This window comes from Echeneis naucrates, chromosome 17 (genome assembly GCF_900963305.1).
Source record: "Echeneis naucrates chromosome 17, fEcheNa1.1, whole genome shotgun sequence".
NCBI lineage: Eukaryota > Metazoa > Chordata > Actinopteri > Carangiformes > Echeneidae > Echeneis > Echeneis naucrates.
In genome coordinates, this window is record NC_042527.1 from 12,113,593 (window position 1) to 12,136,678 (window position 23,086).

The following is a 23,086-nucleotide window of genomic DNA, read 5'->3' on the forward strand; positions in this document are numbered from 1 at the left end:
TAGAGTGTCATGATGAGAGGCCTTTAAAAATGATACTCAGGTTTATTACCATATATTCTGATATACAGCTTCACTCTTATGTTCCCTTTAAACTGGTAACAACTCATTTTGGTTAATGCATTTTCAGCTCTCGATAAGATCCCTGTAAAATGGAATTTATTGAGTATTTGAATGCACGTAGATCCAATGACTGGGTATTTTTCTTGAATGGCTCAGACAAAAGTGTTAACAGCCCACACAACAGACTGTTTTATTATTTCAGACTGCAATAAAAAAGTATGACTCCAGCAGATCATTTTCATATATTATAATACAGATGCAGAGTTGAAAGTTTATTCTTTAAACAGCCTAGTATTTTACAGAAATAGATAACTACTTGGAACTTTTGAACATGTCCTTAAAACAGGACATAAGTGGGCACGAATCCTTGGGCTCTACTTTGCCATCATTATCCATGAACACCCAGCAGAAAACAGGGACGGGAAAAAGAAGGGGGAAATTTAAAGTGTAAGGGGAAAACTTTCAATAAATAAAACAAAAACAATGGATATTATCTCTCTTACCTTTCTCATGCCCCCCCCCCCCAACCATATACCCACACTGGAAGAAGAAGAAGAAGAAGAAGAAAAAAAAAAATCATATATAATGGAGGCCAAATTTGAAAAATCACTGACACTGTTAATTTTTGAGGCCAAGCAACTGATGCCAAACAGGTATCAATGTCTCTGCTGACTCTCCAGAAATGTGAATTGGTTTGGTGATTAAACTCCTGGTTTGTTGATGTCCCCATGGCCAGTTAGCTCCAGTCAATCTCTCAAGGGGTTTTTGTCAGATTACATGTCTGTCAAACAACAGGAAAATTACCCTGGCTCGAAGGTCCCCAATTGTTCACAATTTATACGATAATACCAGAACATGTCTGATAAATGGGAAACTGAAAATAAATGGTGAAAGTCATGGAAGTAGTAGGGGGCTTGGGACAGGCATTAGGGTAAAAGAGCTGCTGTTCAAACTGGATAGAGTCAATGGGATTTGCTTTGCTGCAGACCCTTAAAAGTCCTCCAAAGTCTCAATCTCGCCCATATTCAATCTCTCGGATGAAGCATTCACAGAAAAACCTGAAAATTGAAACAAACAAACAAAAAAATACAGTCAGTAAATATGAAAAGCATCAAAATGTCACCAGAGGCAGCAGAGGGGTGTTTGGTGTGACCTAGAAGGCTGGGGTCTGCCCGAACCATCTTCTGCTTCTTTTTCTTCTTCCCTGAGGTGACAGTCTCGAAGCGCTGCTGTTGGCCACTCGTATGGTTGGACTGGTAGAGTGATGAAGATCCTGTTCCACCCCATACAGAATCCTAGGCAATGTGAAAGTTTTTCTTATATTTATCATTTTTTTCAATATATATCATCTCACCAAGACACAATATCACATGACCCTTGTGACTGATATCACAAGGGGACATCTTCTAGCTACTTGTCCCCAAGTCCCAAACCTAACCTGTTCATATTTAACAAGTACCGTAAAGGCCAAGAAGCTCCAACCAAGAATGATGTTAATTCTGATTGTGATTAAAAAGAGTGCAGGAAATACAATCCTTAGCATGACTCACTTGAATTTTAGAAATTCTCTTTAGTGCTTTAAAAATGAGATATGTGAAATATGAGGATTATATGGAGACATTTGTTCTTCATCCTCATTGAAGAAATTGGGAACAAGCAGTGTAATCACTTCTTTTGAGAGTGACCCAAAGAAATGACGCACACTAGATTTACAGCAACAATGCAAACATTCGCTGTCATGGAAGATGATGGCATTGGCTAAGTCAGATGACTTGCTCCAACGTATTTGTCTCTGCCAGGTACATACACCCAGGAGCGAAAACGCACTGAAAAATGTTTGCCTTTGTGATCACATTACAAAGTCCAAATGGCGTCACACACGTGAGGCAAAATGGGACCAAAGCATTTGGTCTCCATATGCAGAGCTTTGAAACTACTGGTACCACTTCAGACTCGCTCACCTGCTGCTGTTTAAGGACTTGTTGTTGGATTTGTGGTGCCTGTTTCTGTTGGTTAGTGTTCTGTTTGGCACGACGTTCCAGAAACTGCTTGGCAAAGTCTTTGGCCTCAGGAGTGTCCCCCAGGTAGGCCCTGATGTAGTCATGCACCTCATATGGAGAGTCCACTTCTTTCAGGAAGGAAGCAAACGTAGGAACTGGCAGGGAAACAGTTGGGAAAATATTTCATGAGTTCGGCTTGGAAAAATGGACCATCAATAGTTGTGGTTGGAGGGACTTTGCAAAACATATTTTTAAAGACGCACCATCCAGATTGTTGGCTGTGTTGAGGGTGTGCAGGGTTTGCTCACACCATTGCATGAACGTGTCATGCTGGCTCTTATTGACCCCCTGGAACAACTTTAGCAGTTTCTCCTCCTCTTCTACCTTCTTGTTGGCTCGCCCACTCAAAGAGTTACTTCAAGTGAAAAAAAAAAATGAAGACAACAAATGGAAGTAATTAAAGCACTGTGAATTACTCATATCGTTCAAATGGCAAGTCATGCTTTTCATCACAGGTTGTTACTAAGACATTCTTAAAAAGTACCTGAGGTTGGCATTGCCTTTGTTGTTCTTCTGTGTGCTGCCTTTCCTGGTTTGAGGAGGTTGCTGAACAGCCTCTTTCACAGCCTCATCCCAGAAGCCCATGTTTGAATTGTGGGTGTCACCCCAGATACTGCTGGAGTCCGAACCCCAGTTAGTGCAGGTGCCAGTGTTGACAGAACCCCACACCGAGTTACTCAGAGATGTCTAAAGGGAGCAATGCAATACTATTGTCAACACATGATTGTAGTCCTTCAGGATAAAGTTATTGACAGCACCAAATAATATAAATTTGATTACTAGTAGGTTGTTTGTGCTATATATCAGGCAGTGGTGTCAGAGGCCCACCAACATTTTTTGAGCACCAACCGCAACACTTATATCTTCCTTAATGGAGTACATTCCAATGTGAACATGTTCTAATTCTGCAGAATTAGCCAATTAGCCGATTTAAGCCAATCAGAAACTTGGCATCATACATGTCACGTACAGTTCTGTTTTGAGGGCGGGTCTGTTGGGCGACTATGGGGGGGTGGTGGTGCTGCTGCTGCTGCTGCTGCTGCTGTTGCTGCTGCTGTTGCTGCTGCTGCTGCTGTTGTTGTTGCTCCTTCCGTTGTTTCATTTGCTGAGCTTCCTCCCTCTGAATCTCCAGCAAGGACTTGGTAACAACTGGCTGTTTGGCCACATTGCCCCAACCAGACAGTTTAGCTTGAGGCTGCTGAGCCTGCTGCAGAGCCTGCTGCTGCTGTAGCTTCAGGAGCTCTTGTTGCTGACGGCGCTGCTATGGGTTGTGGAAGAACCAACAGTCATGATGGGAATTAGTTGTAGTGTAGTGTAGAGCCAGTTGTGTTGTTGTATAAATAAAACATTTGATGCAACCCCTCCCAGAAAAAATGCTCAATTCAAACAGCACTGCTCACAAACAGATGTACTAATACACTGCTGGTGATAGAATCGCTTAGCATAACTAACTACTGTTTGCTGTCCTTACCTCTTCCCGTGCCTGTCGTTCTCTCTCCTCTTCCAGTTTCTGGATTTCGGCCAGTGACAGGGCATTCTGAGTTTGGTTTATGGCACTGGCTGCCTGTTGGCCCCACTTTGAGGAGGATGGAAGCTACAAAAGAGGGGGAAAAGTTTTTTGTTGTCATTTTTTAACTTATAGTGAACTTTTGCTGATGAACCCATTGACCTTACTTTCATTTGTGCAAGTTGCTGCTGCTGTTGCTGCTGCTGTTGAAGTCTCCTGAGGGCCTCTTGTTGCTGCTGTCTCTGTCTTTGTAGCTCCTGCTGTCTCTGGGCTTCTTGTTCTCTCCGTTTCTGCTCCTCCTGTTGCTGTTGGGCAACAACAGCTGCTGCTGCAGCAGCTGCTGCCTCCTCCTCTGCTCGCTTCTCCTCCTCACGTCTCCTCAATGCTTCAAGTTCCTCCTGCTTTCGACGCTCCTCTTCCTGGTGAGGTAGACAACGTTGGATGTTAAGTTGACATTTCACAGGTCCAGAAAGGATGTTACATTTTAGACGTTTTCTTTAGCTTACCTGTTTGCGAAGGAACTCTTCTCGTTTCTTTCTCTCCTCCTCTTCCCTCCGCCTCTCCTCTAGTCTTCGCAGAGCTTCCTCTTGTGCCTGCCTCTCCTCCTCCTCTTTTTTTCTGCGCTGTGCCTCTTCTTGCTCTCGCTGCCGCCTCAAAGCTTCCTCCTACAGATTTACAACACTTGGTCAGCATTGATGTGAAACAATTCAGTATGCTTCAGATTGATGTTCAAAGCGTTTGACCTTTTGCCGTGCCAGCTCTTCTTCTTCCAAGCGTTTGCGTTCCTCCTCTTGTCGAGCCCTTAAGGCCTCCTCCAACCGTTTCCTTTCTTCCTCCTCTCTTTTGGCTCTAATTTCTGCCTCACGCCTCTCCAACTCCAACTGTTGTAGGATAAGAATAAAAATGCATTCACATTATGTTGTTTTTTTAATCTTTATAGGTGGAAAATCCCTGAAGTTGTTCTGTTCAACCTCATCTACCCTGCTTGGTACCTGTTAGCCTCCTAAAAAGATGAAATACTAATTCCATTTTACTCTTTTAAGAGACATTCATTAAACCAATTTACAGAAACCTATATTTGTTATAGTAACTCAAATATAATAACATGGATTTAATTCCACTAAGACAAGAGAAATTTTTAAATTAAGCAGAAACATTGTTTACCTTTGCAGCTTTTGACTTTTCTAACTGTTGCATCTGCTCGATGGTTGGAGCCTGTGCCATGGAGTCTATCGGTAAGTCCCACACGCTACTGCCATCCCATGCTGTTGGGTGACAGAATATGATGCATTACATCTACTGCAGCATGTTTCTTTTCTGGTTTTGTTTTCATATGCAACACAAAAGCAAATCAGTCTTGCAAGAAGGCTGAAACTCACTGCTCTGAGCAGCTTGTTGGAGGTTTGGTGTGCAGGAAGCCTGAGAGGATGGGTTCTGCATTTCCCATACAGAACCAGAGTCTGGTACTGACAGGGACCGGGTAACAGGAGGTAGGAGGCTCTCAGACGCTCTACAATAAGACGAACACATAAACAATAAATATAATACTCCTTTCATGCAAATACGGGGAAAGCTTAACTTTCAACTTTAAACACCTAAGTCATCACAGGGAGACAAAGATTCACAGATAGGGCTGATGGGTTTGTAGAATAAGTGTTAACCTTATTTTGAGTGCCTGGTATTGCTGTAGTAGCAGGTTGATCTGCTGTTGGTGTTGCTGTTGTTGTTGAAGAGGAGCTGAGCTAAGAGCTGCAGCTTTCTGCTGGGCAAGGGCCTGAGCATACTGCTGCCTGAAAAATATGAAGATAAGACAAAATTGCCAAATAGATTAAATAAATCAAAACACATACACATAACGGACTTTTCTCTTTTTGTTCTCTGTTGATGAATGTGATGACACTGCTTTTCACAGCTATGTGTCCTCTCTCCAAACAAAAATGCAAGCTTGACAGTATTCGTAAAGGGGTAAATCAGCTTTTCTTAGCGTGTTCATCTACATTTAGAAAACATGCATATAGTGGGCAGTTTTGGTAAAAATGTATATAAGCAGAGGAGGGGAGCAATCATTTTGATTTTGAGGTCAAATATCAACTCCACCTTACATAAACTAGGATATATATATATTAAAAAAAAAATGTCACTCCAGAGAGGGCTTTGGGAAAGTCAGTCATGTGAGTGTCATCAGACTGGGGAGTTCTGTACCTGAGGAGGTATTGATACTGGAGCTGCTGTAACTGGTAGAGGTTGAGAGCAGTGAGCTCCTGCTGCCTCTTTAACCTCTCTTGATCACCATCACCCTGCATCAGATCAAGTGATACAGCAATGAATACAATGAAAGCACAAGATAGCAACATATTTGATAGACAAAAAAACAAAAAACAACCACCCAAAAAAAACAAAAAACAAACAAAAAAAAAACTTTAAGTCTGAACATTGATACTACTGAAGCTGTATCTTTACTAATTTAATATAGAACATAAATTTTTTTCATCGTCACTGAGAATTAACAACCTCTTCCATAACATACACAATCACATTCACTTGATTAAACTGCTAATATAATTGATTCAGATGCTTCTGTTTTCATATTATTTCATACCAGGATAGAAGACTTCAAATGTTTGGTCTTGAAAAATTCCTATGAGTGGAATTTGACACCACCTACAGGTCATTGCTAGTAGTGACAACTATTGTTGATTCCAAAAGCAAGCCTTTGTGTTCAAGAAATCCACTTGTGTCTAAGAGGCCACTTCCTGTGAATACATACCTGTAGAGGAGGAGGTGCAGGGCCTGGGGTGAAAGGTACTCGCCCCCATATCTTCATGATTTCTCCAAGTGGTTGAAAGACTTCATCACATCCTCTTTTAACTAGTAGAGACACTGTGAAGTAACCGGCTTGAAACCACTCAGTCATCTCCTGGTTACTGAATGGACCTAAGTTTAAAAAAAAAAAAAAAAAGGAAGTTTAAAAAAAATGTATCTATAAAACCACATTTTGATCACATAAGATCTTTTCCAGTCTCACCCTGTATCTCCCCCTGGGGGTCTTTGTAGAACCATTTAAGAGCAGCTTCGTGGGTAAGCGGCAGCCCTGCAGGCTTGGGCTTCTCTGAAGTCTTTGCTGCAAGTCTGTCATCATCCACTACACCGTCCTGTAGGTATGCTACCATCTTTTCTGCCTCCTAAAAAGGACATTTTTAAACTTATACATTATTTACCCTTTTAAAAATCAAGAGTACCGAACATAACAGAGATTAATGACCAACTAATAATTGGTGTTGACTTTTTTTTGACTGTTTGCTAATCTTGGCGCCAAGGATGGTCGTTTCTTTGGTGTCACTATATTCACGATATGATGTCCTCTACAATAAACAAAAGATTGTATAAGTTCCTTATAAGTATGTTGAATAAGTCTTAAAGAAAGAAAAGTGATGTTCAAAGACTTACCTGTTCAAAGTGTTTCAGGCCCTCGTCCTCGTCTGTATCATGTGGAACAGTGGTGGGCCTGCTAATAGGTGCCAACATACTTGAAGGGAAAGGCAAAGGATTGTTCATCACAACAGGAACTTCCATGGGCTTTTGCTGGGGTAGCTGAATGCTGGGTGATGGAGCAGGTACTTCTGCACACAGTAGGCAGATTAGTGAGGTTTCATTCTATGTAAAGCGTTAATGCTAGTTGAGTCTTTCTATTTACTGTGATTTGAAGAAATAAATCCCACCTGGAAGCGTGGCAGAAATGTGGGTCATGGGTAGTGATTCCAGCATGCTGTTAGACATGGGAACGTGCAGGGGTACTTTGCAGGGCTCGGGCGGGTGTTCATGGGGTTGCTGCCGCTCAGCTGGCCTCTCATTTTCTTCTGTTCTGCTGGGCTGGTTGGGGGAATGGGACTGGGCTGAGGCCTGAGACTCTGGAACTGGGGGAGCAACAGGTGGAGCCTCCTCAGACACTCTGGCCAATTCTTTTGAATGAATGAATGAATGAATAAATAAATAAATAAATAAATGCCTTGCAGCTGCATGTCTCCATCAAATAACAAAGTCGCTTTTAGTGTGATCATAATCACTCCTTCCTAACTTACAGCATGGAAAAACAGCATGATGTGTTTTAGCAAAACATCATGTTGTTAAAGTGAAGTTGACTTCAACCATATGGATATAAAACATATAATCTTGTGTAAAACTGTCTAATAATTAGCATAAAAAATTATGCAGGAGGCACTGTGACCTTGACCTCTTTATCCAACAATATCTAGACAGTCCATTCCTGAGCATAAGTGAAGAACAATGCCAGGTTTCAATTTTTCAGGTTTCTCTAAGTTTTTGTGTTCAAAAGGCAAAACTCTGTTTTGAGGTCAATTTCATGTTGATCATCACAAATCAAGTAAGTTCATTGTTCAATTCAAGCAAATATTTATGCCCAGTTAAAACTAATTCCCTCAAGGTGTTGCTCAAGTATCACAGTCACAAATAAGACATGTATTTTGATGGACAACCTCATAACACAGTGCCTGTCGCACTGGGTATTGCAGATGCAGGGGCATAAGAACACAATGTCAAAAAGATGAGATGGGACCATAACCAGTTTCAAGAGTTTTCTCCTAAAGATTTTTCTCTCCTTTTTAAATCCCATTTCATGCTCTACACGGTCATTACAGCAGCGGAATAGTGTAGATGACAGTAAATACACCATTCAGCTAAACGGCTGGGTGCTCAGGTGGTCTTTTCTTAGTGCTGCTTTTCAGTAGCTGAACTTCAAATTCTAATGTTGAGCAATGCCGCTTCACTTAAAAAAATCCTCTTGAAGCAACTGACCTTTCCGGTCAATTTCTCTCTTGGTCTCCATTTCTGTTTCTTTGGTCTCCTTGGGACTGTCCTCCTCCTCCAGGCCTTCTTCACACTCTTCCAGGGGTTTGAAATCAAGTTCTGCCTCTTCCAGGATTGGCTCCTTAGAGGCCTTCTGACAACAGACATAAAGAGAAAAAAAAAAAAAAACCAATGCAGCAGTTTGACAATGGGATCATCCCCTTATGCTTTCAATTTTTAAAGGCAGGGTGATTAACTGCTTCATAATATCTTGTGAAAACAAGCCATGCTTAAAAATTTATGGCACAGCAACATTTTATATTGGCACTCCCCTCAGGTCTCCACTTACTTTGAGAGATAAAAAGGCCCCTGACGAGTCAAAGGTACCCGCCTCTTCATCTGCATCCTCCAGACACCACTCTGGCAAGCTGTCCCTCTCATCCTCCAAGCTGCCACTGCCTGAGCGCGGCCTCCTGTATCCACGCTCGTCTTCCCTTGCATCAAATGGGAAACGTCGACGCTGGTCTGGGTGTTCCCGCCACCCTGCTGACCGAGGCCCATCTGGGGAGACAACAACAACAACAACAACAAAAAATAAAAATAAAACAAAATAGGAAAAGATGATTGTATAACAAATCTTTATCTCATGAAATGAGGCTTATTAAGATAGGCAGCCATATTTTTGGCCACAAGTAACACAACTGAACAAAGTTTTTATACATAGACACGTGATAGAAGCAAGACGTTGAAGCATCTTCAAATAAGATACAGAGATAAGTGTAGTGCACACAAGGGCAGCACTTTTTGCCCCTCTAAAATTAAAAAATATATATTTAATAGGCACTTTTGATAACCACAAACCAGAAAAAAAAAAAAAAAAAAAAAAAAAAAAAAAAAATATATATATATATATATATATATATAAAAACCCTCTTAATTCAAATTGGTTGTACCTTTATATGAATTTGTGCACAATGAACAGAAACCCTTTCAATGTTTACAGGCTGTGACACAAAAATTAACCTTTTTTGAAATGGGCCACAAAACAAACATGGTGGTACACCACAAATTCATTTATCTTTAGTAAATGTATTTGTGGCCACAAAACAAACATGGTGGTACACCACAAATACATTTATCTTTAGTAAATGTATTGGTGATGTGGTCAGTTCTGTGCCCACCTGGGCTGGGGGGGCACCACCGGTCACTGTCCCGTCGAGAACCTGCCAGTCGCCAGCCCCCCTCATCATCCTCACCATTCTGATCATCACGAGAAGTACGCCAGTTCTCACTCTCGGAACGTGTGAAGTCGTGCTTCCTCTGGAGACCTGTCCCACCATCCTCATAGTTTCCTCTGACTGGAAATACAGACATACAGTCAAACTTAATGCTGACAATCAATTATAGACTAAGATTCATTTCCACTAACAATCAGAATTTCCTTTTGGTCAAAAATGGAGAAAACTTACTGTGATTCATCTGAAAATGTCCTGGGGCAGCATCTGTTGGGTTTACATAATTAAACAAATAACAGATGTCAGCCACCCCTCTCACCTTTCAGCCAGTGAGTATATCACAAATTGATAATTGGATCTGAATACATTTTTGTGAAAATTTAACACCAACCTGGGTCTTTTCGACCTGGCTTTTCAAACCTCCTATCTCCCCTAATGATAAAAGCAAAAGAAAAACCACCGTTGGGTAACTGGTTCTGAAAATATGTTTGCTACTGTAGCAAAAACTCAAATGAATATCTGCAAATGATCAAAATAATGTTATGTTTTTATGCCAAATAACAAATTAGGTTTTAGTACCTTTCTTCCCAGCTCTGGGAGCGATGCATCTCCCTTCCTCCACGGCCAAAACCTTCCACATCATCAAAACTTCTTTGGTAAAACCCTCCATCTCCTCTTCCCCGACCTGAAAGAGATCATAGCTTGAAGGGGTCTATCACAAAATAATTATATTTTCCCTAACATTTGATCAGAAAAGAATTAGTTACTAACTTAATATAGAGAATATATGTTAAGTTGCATGTTTTTTCTATGCGTATGCTTGATATTACAATTAAAAATCATATTTATCATATTTTAAGATGTATACTTCTTACAGCAGAAAGAATTCAACAGAAATTGAAAAACTGTCATAAAGTCACTAACTTTAATACCTTTATTACTAATGAAGACACAGGCCATGATCGAGCTTGTCTATGATAGTATAGACTATCCATAGTATAGTTTATTCTATTATAGTCTTTGGTTTTACTCTATTTGCTTTGTTCCTTTTATAAACAAATTTTAAATGTTGTTGGTTTTGTGCTATTACCTTACTAGAACTGCCAAACTAGAAGCTGCTAACATGCATAAAAAGTTTGAGGGGACTCTGCAGTCGTAACACAAGATGTAGACTGCTTTAACTGAGTGGAGGATGTGTTTCAGTGTGTTCAGGTTAATAGTATTCTGATTTCAAACAGATCAATTATGAGTTAAAGCAACTGGGATCAAAGTATGGTGAGCAAGCACCACACTTACAGAGTGCTAATATTATATCCCTTGTCTCAAGCTGTGGCCAAATTGGTAGGATTCTTCAAAGGCATCCTAAGTATCTGCAGCTGCTGTGACTCTGAAACAGCGTAAAGAAAAAAATAAAAATAAAATAAAATAAATAAAATAAAATAAAATTATATCTAGCTTATTTGAGAAATAACACCCGGCATATTATTTTCCAATTGTGAAATCCTCCCTGCAGCTATTTATGCTTAGGGAAAAAAAAGAAAAACAAAAACAAAAAAAATACATAAATAAATAAATAGACAAGACACATTCATCAAAGATGTTGGTTAAAAGTTTTACCTCTACCCCTTGAGGTACTTCGGCCTCTGGGTGCCCCTGCAATTGGACCACCTCCTCGACCTGTCAGACGAAGTACTGCTGCACTGTTTACAGACATGGAAAAATTTCTCTGCAAATACAGAGAGAGGGGTGGAAGGGAACGGGGGATGAACAGTCAGCACTCAGCACCTGTTCTATTTCATAGTCTAAATACCACAAGTAACGTGCATTTCAAGAAATGGCAGCAGAAAGCCAACTGGTCAGACACATTAGAAACAGATGTAGTGACCTGATAATAAGACAGATTTTCCTACCTGTTCCTCCTCTGTAAAAGACACAAGTGCCAGAGGTGGTAGGGGCTCCTCTTGCAATATGGGCAGGAACTCCTTATCATGTAGGTCTATAGGGATCTGAAGGAGAAACAGAAAGAATCACCAGGAGTCATGATGAGAATGAGAATGAGTCATTAAGAGAATTAAAAATTTAATTAAAGCATGCAAGGAAGATGCAACTCTAGGTTCAGCAGTACTGTCATTTTAATGCAAGTCATGATGACTGCAATCCTTGATATACAATTAAGCTATAGATGTAAAACGTACCTTGTTATCCTTTACATAAAGTGCTAGCATTTCTTCTCTCCCGTAGCGATAGTCTGCAAGTTTATACTTTGGCAACGCAGGTGAGAGGGGTGGAGAAGCAACAATGCTGCTGCTTCCCCCACCACCACTGCCACCACCTCCAGACAGGGCACGGAGCCTGTAAAGAGAAATGATAGCAAAAGAGGAGGGGACAGAGCAAGGAGAGACAATATTAGATCTGAGGTAGCAACTGACGTGTCTGAACACGTATGATGAGGCTGCACTGGCCCCAAAAGAAAACCAGTTAAACAACCTATAAACCAAATCCCTCAAACTAATCATGAAATCATTCCATATCAATTACCATTCTGGTCCAAAGTTAAGTGTCTGGGTTTCAGCCATTTTTCCTTGAAGTTCTACAAATATGAAAAAAGCAGAGTTGAAATTAGAATCAGTAGATATGCTGAAGACATCAATAAAACATTGCCATACTGCATTTTTCCCCTCACAGAAATAAAAGTGAGACTTACTTTTATGCCTATTTGGTACATCTAATACAATTATCATGTATCTAACAATACTTTTTTCAGTCCTCTAAAAGTGACTGTTCAAAATATGTCCCCTCCCAATATGTCAGTAGTATATGTATTCACGTATACTTCAATACATTTTATGTTAACTAAAATACAAACAACTATTAGATCAGGGTAACAAAACTTTCAAATACATTCGCAATCAACTTAGATCAGCACAGATATTGTTAACTAAACTTAACTGAAACACTTCATCTATTGTCTCAGTTTGATGGGACACAATTTTGGAAAAATGCATACACTTTTTTTTTTTTTTAACTGGCTATAACGCCTCAGGATATGTAGCCCATCCCACTACCACACACAGCCAGTGTACAATTTCAATCTGCTGGAGCTATTTTAGGAGGTCCCCCTGCCTGCCGGAGGGCAAGTCAAACACCTGTAATTGACAACCGAGATGGATCTTCACCATGACAAATAAAATGGTCAGAAATAATTGTGTGAGGTCAACAAGACCAGTATCCCGTTCACAGGAAACAAGACTTCACCTGACACTAGAAAGTGAGGACTCGTTATGTAATGAGACTGTTTGATATGGGGCACAAAAAGGCGACAGTAGACTCACAAACCCGCTGACCACATGAAAGTCAGGGTGAGCCACGTGTAAGTTGGTAGTTAAAGCAAACAGAGATGAAGGAAGCGAGATTTCTGACAACGATCAGCGGCTCTTCGCGTGTTTACTCATGTAAAAAACAAAGTGAAACCCAAACACACGGAAGCGTTTCGTGTATGTCATCAGCTATCTGCAATAAGAAGAAGCCAAAACGCGTCAAATGACCAATCTGTTCCACACAACAAAACATTTTTATCAGTTTGGTTTCAGCCTTGTGCCCGTGATAAGAGTGCTGGCAGATAAAAATCGGTGGCAAATTACTGACTTCCTAAGTCTATTAGAGCTGTCTTTATTATTAGCTTAAATAAAACGTGCACTCTGTAGTGTTATCGCCAATAAAAGCAAAGTGGGAGCCCTACAGCTAAAAGGGTGGACGGGCCGGCCCATCCTGAAGCTAGCCTTACTTACATTACTGAATCATGCTATAAGCTGGCTGACAATGTTCATTACCTAACCGATAAGTTGGCTTGCCACTTGGTAGAGTCGGTTATCAACTTAACGTTAGCTACCACGGCAAGCTAACCAGTGAAACAACTATATACCATGAATATTTCTCAAGATATTAGTCTCTGACACTAGCTAGCGAATCATATTGCGACCAAAAAACGGCATTTGTGCTATTGTTATAACCCCATGGAGTACACTGAGATGTTGAAGGTCTTCCTGCAACATGCTGATACCACAGCAGAGTATTTTCACCAATACGGCAACCTCCGGTGGTTCTGCCAGCGCCCGAGCCAGCCAGCCAGCTAGCTAGCTAGCTAGCTGCGTTTTCCCCCACCGTTGCTCGTGTATTTCTATCATACATCAGACTATAATATTTACATAAACGTGTGTTGACGCCGATTTAGTCACACATAGGAGGAGTAACACTGTCATATATTGTTATCAAAAAACGTAGCACAAGTTAATCCCTGTCCTCCACACTAGCAGCTAGCAGGCTAGCTGGTTAGCTACCTAGCAACACGCGGCCTTCAGTGCAGCCCGGATCCACAACAACATTTCCTCGTCAGGCCGTCCCGCACCTCACACGGCACGGACACGCACACACAGACACTGGGGCCCGGTGCTGCGAGGCCAAATGAACATTGTTTTTTCACAACACCCCCCCCCCCCAGCTCGTCAGAACATGGCTCTCTGACATGGCGCTTTACTGAAATGAGCGTTTTTCCTTCGGTAGTGTATTAAACTTTGGCTGTCTTACCTCTGCTTGTTCTGACAGCACAGGGTTTGTATGCGAGTTGTGTGGCTCCCTCTGGGCTCTCTCTCTCTCTCTCTCTCACTCACTCACTCACTCACTCACTCACTCACCCACACTCTCTCTCTCTCTCTCTCTCGCTCGCTCGCTCGCTCGCGCTCTCTCTCTCTCTCTCTCTCTCTCGCTCGCTCTCTCTCTCTCGCTCTCTCTCGCTCTCTCTCTCTCTCTCTCTCTTTCTTTCTCTCTCTCTCCGTTTTCCACAAGATGGCTGAGTTCTGGTCACATGACAGCAGATAAACCCCATATGCCGTGGTAAGATTTGCTGACTGGTACGTATTTACAGACAACGAGAGGAATGCCCGGCCACTGATGCTTATCGTGACATATCTGCACCCAGTCATTTAAAAAATATTGCTAAATTAAATATATATTACATCGTTTACACGTCCAAAGTGTTGAGGAGGAGCCGCTATATGGGCTATCCCTTTACAGCACTGTAACACTGTAATGTACTGCAAGCTTTTCATACTCATGCATCATGTGTTACAGAGTAATTAACTGTTACACACAGCCATAAAAAAATCAACACGTTGCGATGGTGGGATGCGATGCAATGAAATGCAACCTCACTGCTCCCCTTAAAAAAAAGTAAAAATGCTAAGTAACTGACTAAATACAATAATAATAAGGAAATACCAAACCAGTATTGTATCCAGTATCAGCATTCAAAGGTCTGAGCATTTAAGTAAAAACGGTCTGTGAGGCAGCTGAGCTAGGCCCCGGTGCCTTGTAGTGTTTTATGGAGGGGAGGTAAGTGATGGGAGTCCTTCATGATGTTTTATGCTTTTCTCTTCCATCATGTATTGTAAGTGTCCAGCAGCTTCGGTAGGAGTGAACAAATGAACCAGCTGTCTTGACTGTCTTTTTTTTTTTATTATTTTACAATCCTTAGCTGTAATGTTGTCAAAGCAGAATGCTCATTGACAGAGTTTGGTTGAATCTAAACACGCTTTTAAAACACCTCTTTGTTCTCCAGTCATGGACATTGTAAGAGAAGAACTTTTTAATGTTGCGGCTGTTAATTCTAGCCGAAGAAATAACCATTAACAGGTTTTCTTGTGGTTGTTCTGTTGCATTTACTCTTTTGCTTTGTGGACATTAGTCAGCCAAACATGAGTTGGTGGTATTGGATGATGTCCTGAGGCCTCACAGAAAAGGTACACGTCATCTGGCTCGTTGGTCTAGGGGTATGATTCTCGCTTAGGGTGCGAGAGGTCCCGGGTTCAAATCCCGGACGAGCCCTTCGTTTTAATCTGTGTCCTGACGATGGTTGGATGATTGTAGCTCAGTTGTGCTTGTGAAAACTCGTTTTTGTTCGGAATCTGAAGAGAAAAAAAATAAGAAAATGGATTACATGGACTCTTTTCAAAGAGGAACCGCGCTAATTTAATTATTTCATCTTATTTTTTAATCCTCGTGAAATCCTGTTTAAAAAAAAAAAAAAAACAACATTCACTTCTGTTAAAGAGTAAATAATGTGGTGATTCTTTGGATTGGGAAAAGAATTGACCCCGACGTGATTTGAACACGCAACCTTCTGATCTGGAGTCAGACGCGCTACCGTTGCGCCACGAGGTCTACTGTGGACAGACGAAGTGTCCAGAATAAATAAAAACATAGTCTTAGTGTCTTCGGTCCCTCCTGTCCTGCTGGTTCTGGCTGTTGGTCTGTCTCCGTACGTCAGGCCTGTCCAGGGTTACTGGTAGAAACGAAAAAAATACAATATCCAGTATCCAATTAGGAGACCATTATATTAAAATTTACCGTCCCTGTCTTCATCGTTGGCCGGTTAGCTCAGTTGGTTAGAGCGTGGTGCTAATAACGCCAAGGTCGCGGGTTCGATCCCCGTACGGGCCACATCTTTTCCTTCCGCCTCAACTGTTGGTTAATCTTTCCTCTTTAAATCTGCCTGGGTATGACGAGAAACCAAGGCGTTGGTGGTATAGTGGTGAGCATAGCTGCCTTCCAAGCAGTTGACCCGGGTTCGATTCCCGGCCAACGCAGACTTCCTTTTTTTTTTTTTTTTTTTTTTTCTTTTTTCTAAATGTTATGAGACTATTGCTTGACAGCGTCAACCAGGGTTTGGGTTAGTCCACCACCTTTCAGTGTCTTTTAATCGTTGTCATCTTCGAGCCATTCAATTATTATGTCTCTTCTGCGCATGACAGCAACGACTGAAAGACTAATAATTAATGGCACATGTTATATTGTTATAAAGTATAAGGCCACAGGCTTCTTTTTAGTTGCTTTGTCATTTTATTTTAAGAGATCTGACACATTTTATTCAGGTGCAACATGTCTATGTCTGTTCAGATGATTTTTGAGTGAAGAATATTTTTTGTCATTTCATCTTACTTTCAAGAGAGTTCAGGAAAGAGTTCAGGAAGGATAAAAATAAAAAAATAATAGTTAGTCAGATAATTTTTGTCAATATCCCACTCCTGGGTTATAAAACACAAATGGTACCTGCTATCATTCATAACAGTGGCTTTAGAGAGGTGGAAGGAGTTTACGTCAGGAAATATGCCACTGTTCCTCCTCACCCAGTTACTTCATTTGTTATCCTATGCACCGGTGCTAATCTTGCTTAGCCTCTTTTTCCCTCTGTTGCCATGGATATGCTATTCCTATGGCAACTGCAGGCCTTTGTGGATGGCCTCGGGCCCCGACCATAGAGACTCTCTGAACCTTTCATCATATATTCCCTTCAAACTTGCAGACAAATCACACAAGTAGCGCGTACTCTAACTCTGCCCCTATAACTGTTGCACTCGAGTCCCTTTCTCCTTTGTTTCTCTGCAGCTCTGCCCTTGTAGTTGTTTCTGCACTTAAGTTACTCACCGGTAATGACTAACACTGCTGGTAGGAAAAGGGCTATGATCAGATTTGCAGCACGTGTATCACTGTCATAAGAGGCAGCTTTCTAATTGTCAGCGGCAATGGAAACCAGAGCGCCATCTTTAAAGATGCATGAGACATCTTGAGAAGAGTATAGTGATGGAGGCTCGGTCAGAGAAAGTGTTTCTGTGTCAGACACACTGAAACATGGGAAGGGGAATATAGTGGCAGGACTAGGCACTGTGTGTGTGTGTCTGTGTGTGTGGGGGGAAGGTAGGCATCTCCACCTGCTGAATGAACCCCATCAGTGTTGGGGAGTACCATGGGCTACGAGTGGGCTCGGCCCTGCTCAGCATCGTGGCAGGCTGCATCATCATCGGGGTGTCCAGGGAGTGCGATGCTGATGCCGTGGGAGGTATCTTCCTGGGAGCAGGGGGCCTCGGTGAGTGGATGTGTGTGAATTTCTTAGTTGGAAGGAAGCTAACAAAAATTTTTGTTTTCGTTGTTTTTTTCTCTGTGAGCGTTTATGGAATACTTGACTGTGTGTTAATGGATTTACTATCAGATTCAGTCTGGGTTCTTGGAAACCCTATGTCCCTTTAAAGAGACACTATGTGCAATATTTTGCCTTTACCAAAGTTTGGAGACCCTAACTTCATAAGCAGAATTTTTATTTATTTGTTTCAACAGGTGCTACAGAAATGCTTTTTCACACACATAATCCCCCTGATTCTTGTTGGCTATACTTTTTTACTTTGTTATAGATACATATATTGCCCCATAAAATGAGGAAATTAAAGTTGTGTAAATAATGCAGAGGCTGAAATTTTTTTTTAGTTTTTTTTTCATCTGTATACACATGAAAACCTGAATAATCATAAAAAAAAGAAAGGTTAGCATCAAAGATCTGCAGCTGTGACATTTTCCATCCACTGTTCTTGAAAAACACACCATGCCATCATCTGATACAACTGTGTAATTGTAACCAGCTGATAGCCGGAGGACTTGCACTGCCGAGATAAAGGAGTGTGTTAGCTGCTTTCCTGGAAGGAGAGAAAGACCAAAGGATAGGGCTTTTGATCTAAGGAAGACAACATCAACATGAATAGTTAATGTGACGTATTCTCACTGATGATTTGGTCAGTGTTCAATAATTAATTTACCTTTCTAGTATGAGCAAGTCTCTGGAAAATCAAAACTATGTACTGTTGCAGCTTTTGTGCAGCAGCTAAGTACCATTGAATAATATGTTTTGGGGCTTACATGCCATGATGCCTCCTCCAACACATAGACTGACTAATGAGTATGAACAAAGTGTTCTCGACAGATTCTATTCGCTCCTTCTGTAGTTTCATGACATTTTAGGCACGCACATGCATCACCACCACCACCATCTTCAGGCCCTGCCAAGGTTTAATGCCAGTTTTTCTGGCTTATGAGGCAAATCAATAACAGTGTTGAATTGGAGCAGAATCCCACTTAGAAGCAGTTCTCTAAAACTATTGTAAAGGCTTTGCTCTTACAGACACATGCAGTCTTCATTACAAGTAATGAAATCCATGAAAAATTTATTTTAATCCCCTGGTGTAGCTCGGGCATATAATTTCAACCATTTGAAATTATGATGAAATCATTATTTGCAGGTTCTACTGTTATGCTTTTAAATCAAAATGTTTTTTAATATCCAACTGTTACATTTTTTTTTAAAGTGTGCAGTCAACAGCGTAAAGGTGAGATCACTATTTTGAAAGCAATATTGCTTTACTCTTTATCGTTTTTATTGTATGGATTTTGTTTTACAGGTTTGCTCATATCAATCTACCCTTTCATAAAAGCCTGGCTGAACATCAACCATGTTCTTCCATCCTTTGGTAAGAAGTCAGATAAAGTTAATTTAAAGGATTTGAAATACTTCAACATCTTGATGTTCATTCATGTTAGCCACACCGAATATGACAGCCTGCCCTTCATACTACAATCATTAGAGAATGCAGCTCAGAATATTTTTTTTAATTCTCAGGAAACTTCAGAGTCCACCCCGCAACTGCTAATCCTGCTCCTGAACAACCGATAGAAATCATAAGAAGAGAAGGTGGGTGTGAGCGTCTAAGCCAGAATTTCCCTGAACTGAAAAGCCACTAATCAATACCGCTATCACATGGCATTTGAAGGGATAGTCCTCAGGTACGTGACACGGAGCCATTATTTGCTAATAATAAATATGACACGCCACATTCATAATATGCAGCTGAATAGAACAACAAATAATCAACTTTTCTTGACCAAGATAGTTAAAAAAGAGCTTCCATGCTGAGAGAATCTGACAAAAGTGGCACTGCGGAAGCATTTTGCAAGAATATGTATTAAAAATTCATGGACAACCATTCTGAAGCTAAATAAGCATCACTCAACAAAACACTACACTTAAAAATCATACAACAAAGTTATAGTGCTCATCCATCTACATGAAGTATGAATTTTCAGAAAGTCAGTATCATATTATTAGAAAGAAAATCCTAGTCATACTCTTACATTTATTCCATATATGTTTAGCTTCCTCTTCTATGCTGTCAGTTTGTTGCTGAGTTCAGACCTTTCTTGAGATTTGACACTGCCAGCTGTCATGGTGTGATACATCTCGCAGGCTACTGCAGACTGATGAAACTAGGGATGTGTCGTTCGTGAACCATTCGTTCATTTTGAACTAATCTTTTGTATGACTCGGGAGTGACAAGTCATCTCAGTTCTTTTTTCCCTGGTCCACAGGCTCAGATTCGTTCATGAACGGGTCTTTCTGCCGCGTATTCTCTGTGTATAAAAACTGCCTCTTAGGGTCTTTTGTTCATTATTCACATGGTTACAGCAGTAACATGGCCAATACTGTTATTACTGGAGCGCTAACTGATGTCAGCACGAAATGCAGCTGTCTGATGGATGTTTAATTTGCCTTTCCGTTGGAACGAATTCATACACTACGGGTCTTCAGTGAGCAGGTAGGCTGAAGTGAACAGCCATCACAGAATGAGAATTTTTTAATGACATCCGGAGCACTCAACTTGTGTATTATATGCCAAGTGAAGCAACCCATGTTGCTCTTCAGTGTTTGAAAGCCGTGCTTTTTCAGTCATTACTCAAATGACAGCTACAACGCCACACTGGATCCAGTGAAGGAAATGAATGACTGACTTGAAAAAAGATTTGTTCATTTTACTGAAGTCCTGAGTCAGCAAAAAGACTTGAACTTCCCATCACTAGATGAAAGATTCTTTTATAAGGTTGTGTTTTGTGTTTTGTGTTCTCTTGGGGTCTTGCAGGGACTCAGAGTCAGCTAAATCTGGAACGCTCCAAGAGTCGGATGGGAACCTTTCTGGAGGGTGCAACGATGCCTGAGGCCAACCCAGATGAGGGGTATTAGATGGAAACAATCACTAACTGTCTGCCATGTTCATATTTAGTTGTGCGTTAGTGAGGTAGACGCAAAACCAAGAAGTGATGAGAAAATAATTTAGTACAGAAAAGTGAACAGGATAGGGAGGTTGTTGTTGGTGCAACACTGCTACTTCAACACCAGAGGGTCGTCTTTGCATTCTACTGAAGTCACAGCCATTGTTGTTTCCTAAACTCAGAGATCACGTTTTCCAATTCTCAACGTGCTATGACTGCCCAAGGGTTATTTGTATTTGAACATTATTCAAATTAGAAAAAATATAATAAGTAAACGTTGAAATCATCACAGTGACATAAAAAAAAAACTTGGGCAGAAAACCAGATTATGAGTTACTGACAGACAGCTAATAAATGTTGATTCGGAGGACTCATTTTCTCAGATTTCTTGATTCCTATATGTCTTCAAAACATCCAGCAAAGCAAATCACTAGTAAGCATCATAATGTTGCGCTTTTGCCCGAAAACAAGAAGTTCATGGGTTCGGTTGCCAGGCCTGGGGCCTTTCTGTGTGGAGTGGTTAATTAGCGTGACAGCAAACATACACTTATACACTGCACTTCAAAACTAAGAATTTACATAAACCCTTTAGTGGTATTTGCTAAAATAAATTTTAGGGATGCACCAATACCACTTTTTTTCCAAAACGAGTAGTGTACGAGTACTTGAATTTGAATACTCACCAATATCTATACCGAGTACCTACGCCATTACACATAAAGTTACTTTGAATTTTTTTTTCCCACAGATATCGTCTGTGAATTCAACATCCCTCAGTATGATTTTCTCGTACGTAGGTGACTGTACTACAGTGAAACTTGTGACAAACACAAAATTGTAACAAATTCAACATTAGTGCTTTTGTAAACATGACACGGCCACACATACCGTTAGACTTCGGTGAAACTTCGTCACATACTGAATACTGACATTTAACAAAAGTGCTTTTAACATGGCACTGCCACACATAGACACGTACATATTCTGCTTTGTTTTTGTCACTCTCATTCACCAGCTTCCACACTGCTGACATGTGTGTCAGCATCAAATACCAGTATCGGCATCAGTGCATCCCTAATAAATGTATTTTTTATGATTAATCTTTTAAAAGCACATTTTGGATAGTTTTTTATCATAAGCCAGTACACTGAATTTGTGCAACATGTAAAATATTCTACATGGTCTCACCTACTGATTCCTAGCTTTTGAATAAAACAACACCTCAGCCTGAATATATTATACTCTACTTGTAGATAGCCAGTCCATTTTTTTAGGTTTTAGATGATCCATGCAAGCATAGCAATGCATTGATGTACTGTTTATGATAGTTCAATCATTTTGTACCTCAAATTAGTGAAATATAGGCTACTTTGGCACAAAGTATGGATTACTTGGGGAGGAATGAAGTAAGTTATGTTCATGTGTTGCAGGACATCTTCAGACATGCCAGACATCTTATCTAGACGGAAACTAAAGCAGTCACCCTCTGATCAAGACCTGCCCTGATGTCATGATGTCTGACTGACTCATATTACCCAGCATCCACACAAATGATCTTCGTTACGTTTTGACCAAATGTGAGACTAAAGCGTTGGATTCGAATCTTTCGGACTTACTGTTTTTTGTTTATGCATTTCTTTTGTCTCTCTGTTGTATCAGTCTAGTTTAATGAAGCCAACTCATGATGTTTGAAGATTGTAATTATCTGTGAGGGATTTTCATACTTTCTGCCGCTCTGTGAAACAAATGAAGCACAGGAGTCTCACTTGCTTGCAGCTCATTTCATCATCACACAAAGTTCCCATTCACCAATTAAAAAATTATTATGCCCGTTATGTGATGATGAGGCTCATACACAATCAAGCTCATATTCCCTGGTTTGTATTTGTCTTGAGCAAAGACACACGCGCACTGAACCAGGTTTGTTCCGTGCAAGCTGTGAAGTGCACATAATGCACATAATACATTGATTTTCAGGGCAACTCTGGCAGAATGGCTGCTGCATGGGAAGAGGTATGGGGGAGAATGCAGCGCTCTGACAAAAAGTGTGACATGCTGTGAGGTTGAATAATGCCAGGCTGTGTTGATGGGTCTCAGCAACAGGAACCTGAGGATTCTGCGCTGCCTTGATGATAACCAGCAGTTTTATTGTCAGGCCTCAAATCACAATGCCTCACTCTAATCAGTCTGCCTGCATGAAGTTAAACTCTAGAGGGACACATAATATTTAATTGAACATCACCCAGATAGGATGTGAGAGGTTGACAATTTGAACACACAGTTTGAGCACACAATGCGCAATTTTTTATTTTTTTTGTTCAGCTATATATATGATAATCTATATTATCATATTATCTAACGCTCTGGAAACATGTATTGAAGCCAGAACTGAGAACATTCAAAGGGTCAGTTCACCCAAATGATCTTCGCCTCTTATCAAACTCTAAAATTTGTTTGATTGCAAATCAGATACTTGAGGAGAAATATTAAATCATTTCAAT

At 40.7% G+C, this 23,086-nt stretch overlaps 2 protein-coding genes and 4 non-coding genes across 11 annotated transcripts; 4 read left to right on the forward strand and 2 right to left on the reverse strand.

Annotated features, from left to right (window-relative positions):
• Nucleotides 1-23: 23 nt before the first annotated feature.
• gigyf2 (GRB10 interacting GYF protein 2) lies at nt 24-14,351 on the reverse strand. 6 transcript variants are annotated; one of them, XM_029525618.1, is made up of 29 exons: nt 14,250-14,351; nt 12,204-12,255; nt 11,861-12,017; nt 11,576-11,671; nt 11,283-11,391; nt 10,245-10,350; nt 10,057-10,097; nt 9,900-9,932; nt 9,687-9,788; nt 8,780-8,991; nt 8,440-8,584; nt 7,347-7,586; nt 7,075-7,247; nt 6,653-6,809; nt 6,395-6,561; nt 5,830-5,924; nt 5,289-5,417; nt 5,007-5,137; nt 4,792-4,892; nt 4,371-4,508; nt 4,134-4,292; nt 3,795-4,046; nt 3,592-3,714; nt 3,091-3,381; nt 2,605-2,807; nt 2,324-2,475; nt 2,022-2,215; nt 1,214-1,355; nt 24-1,118 (listed from the first exon to the last, which is right to left on the reverse strand). In XM_029525618.1, exons 2-29 carry the CDS (start codon nt 12,239-12,241, stop codon nt 1,051-1,053), a joined length of 3,954 nt encoding a protein of 1,317 aa, XP_029381478.1. In that variant the 5' UTR covers nt 12,242-12,255; nt 14,250-14,351; the 3' UTR covers nt 24-1,050. The 6 variants fall into 6 exon arrangements, with proteins under 6 accessions (XP_029381478.1, XP_029381475.1, XP_029381477.1 ...); XM_029525615.1 differs by having other exon boundaries at nt 8,440-8,581; nt 9,612-9,788; XM_029525617.1 differs by having other exon boundaries at nt 7,347-7,541; nt 9,612-9,788.
• Nucleotides 14,352-15,473: 1,122 nt separating this feature from the next.
• trnap-agg (transfer RNA proline (anticodon AGG)) lies at nt 15,474-15,545 on the forward strand. Its single transcript has one exon. It is a non-coding gene; the product is annotated as a tRNA-Pro (tRNA).
• Nucleotides 15,546-15,809: 264 nt separating this feature from the next.
• On the reverse strand, nt 15,810-15,881 carry trnaw-cca (transfer RNA tryptophan (anticodon CCA)). Its single transcript has one exon. It is a non-coding gene; the product is annotated as a tRNA-Trp (tRNA).
• Nucleotides 15,882-16,086: 205 nt separating this feature from the next.
• On the forward strand, nt 16,087-16,160 carry trnai-aau (transfer RNA isoleucine (anticodon AAU)). Its single transcript has one exon. It is a non-coding gene; the product is annotated as a tRNA-Ile (tRNA).
• A 74-nt stretch (nt 16,161-16,234) lies between these two features.
• trnag-ucc (transfer RNA glycine (anticodon UCC)) lies at nt 16,235-16,306 on the forward strand. The gene has a single exon. It is a non-coding gene; the product is annotated as a tRNA-Gly (tRNA).
• Nucleotides 16,307-17,435: 1,129 nt separating this feature from the next.
• On the forward strand, nt 17,436-22,189 carry kncn (kinocilin). Its single transcript, XM_029525637.1, has 5 exons — nt 17,436-17,583; nt 18,944-19,012; nt 19,162-19,233; nt 20,456-20,549; nt 22,016-22,189. Exons 1-5 carry the CDS (start codon nt 17,436-17,438, stop codon nt 22,089-22,091), a joined length of 459 nt encoding a protein of 152 aa, XP_029381497.1. The 3' UTR covers nt 22,092-22,189.
• The last annotated feature ends 897 nt before the right edge of the window (nt 22,190-23,086 follow it).

Excerpts from the sequence above, each read along its gene's own strand:
- gigyf2 (XM_029525614.1), bottom strand. The coding sequence starts at position 12,241 with ATGGCTGAAACCCAGACACTTAACTTTGGACCAGAATG. Across the intron at positions 11,672-11,860 it reads TTTATGTAAAGGATAACAAG|ATCCCTATAGACCTACATGA; the intron begins GTACGTTTTACA and ends TTTCTCCTTCAG. Across the intron at positions 6,810-7,074 it reads GCCTGAAACACTTTGAACAG|GAGGCAGAAAAGATGGTAGC; the intron begins GTAAGTCTTTGA and ends TGTCCTTTTTAG.
- kncn (XM_029525637.1), top strand. The coding sequence starts at position 17,436 with ATGAACCCCATCAGTGTTGGGGAGTACCATGGGCTACGAGTGGGCTCG. Across the intron at positions 19,013-19,161 it reads CCATGTTCTTCCATCCTTTG|GAAACTTCAGAGTCCACCCC; the intron begins GTAAGAAGTCAG and ends TTTAATTCTCAG. Across the intron at positions 19,234-20,455 it reads AGAAATCATAAGAAGAGAAG|GGACTCAGAGTCAGCTAAAT; the intron begins GTGGGTGTGAGC and ends GGGGTCTTGCAG.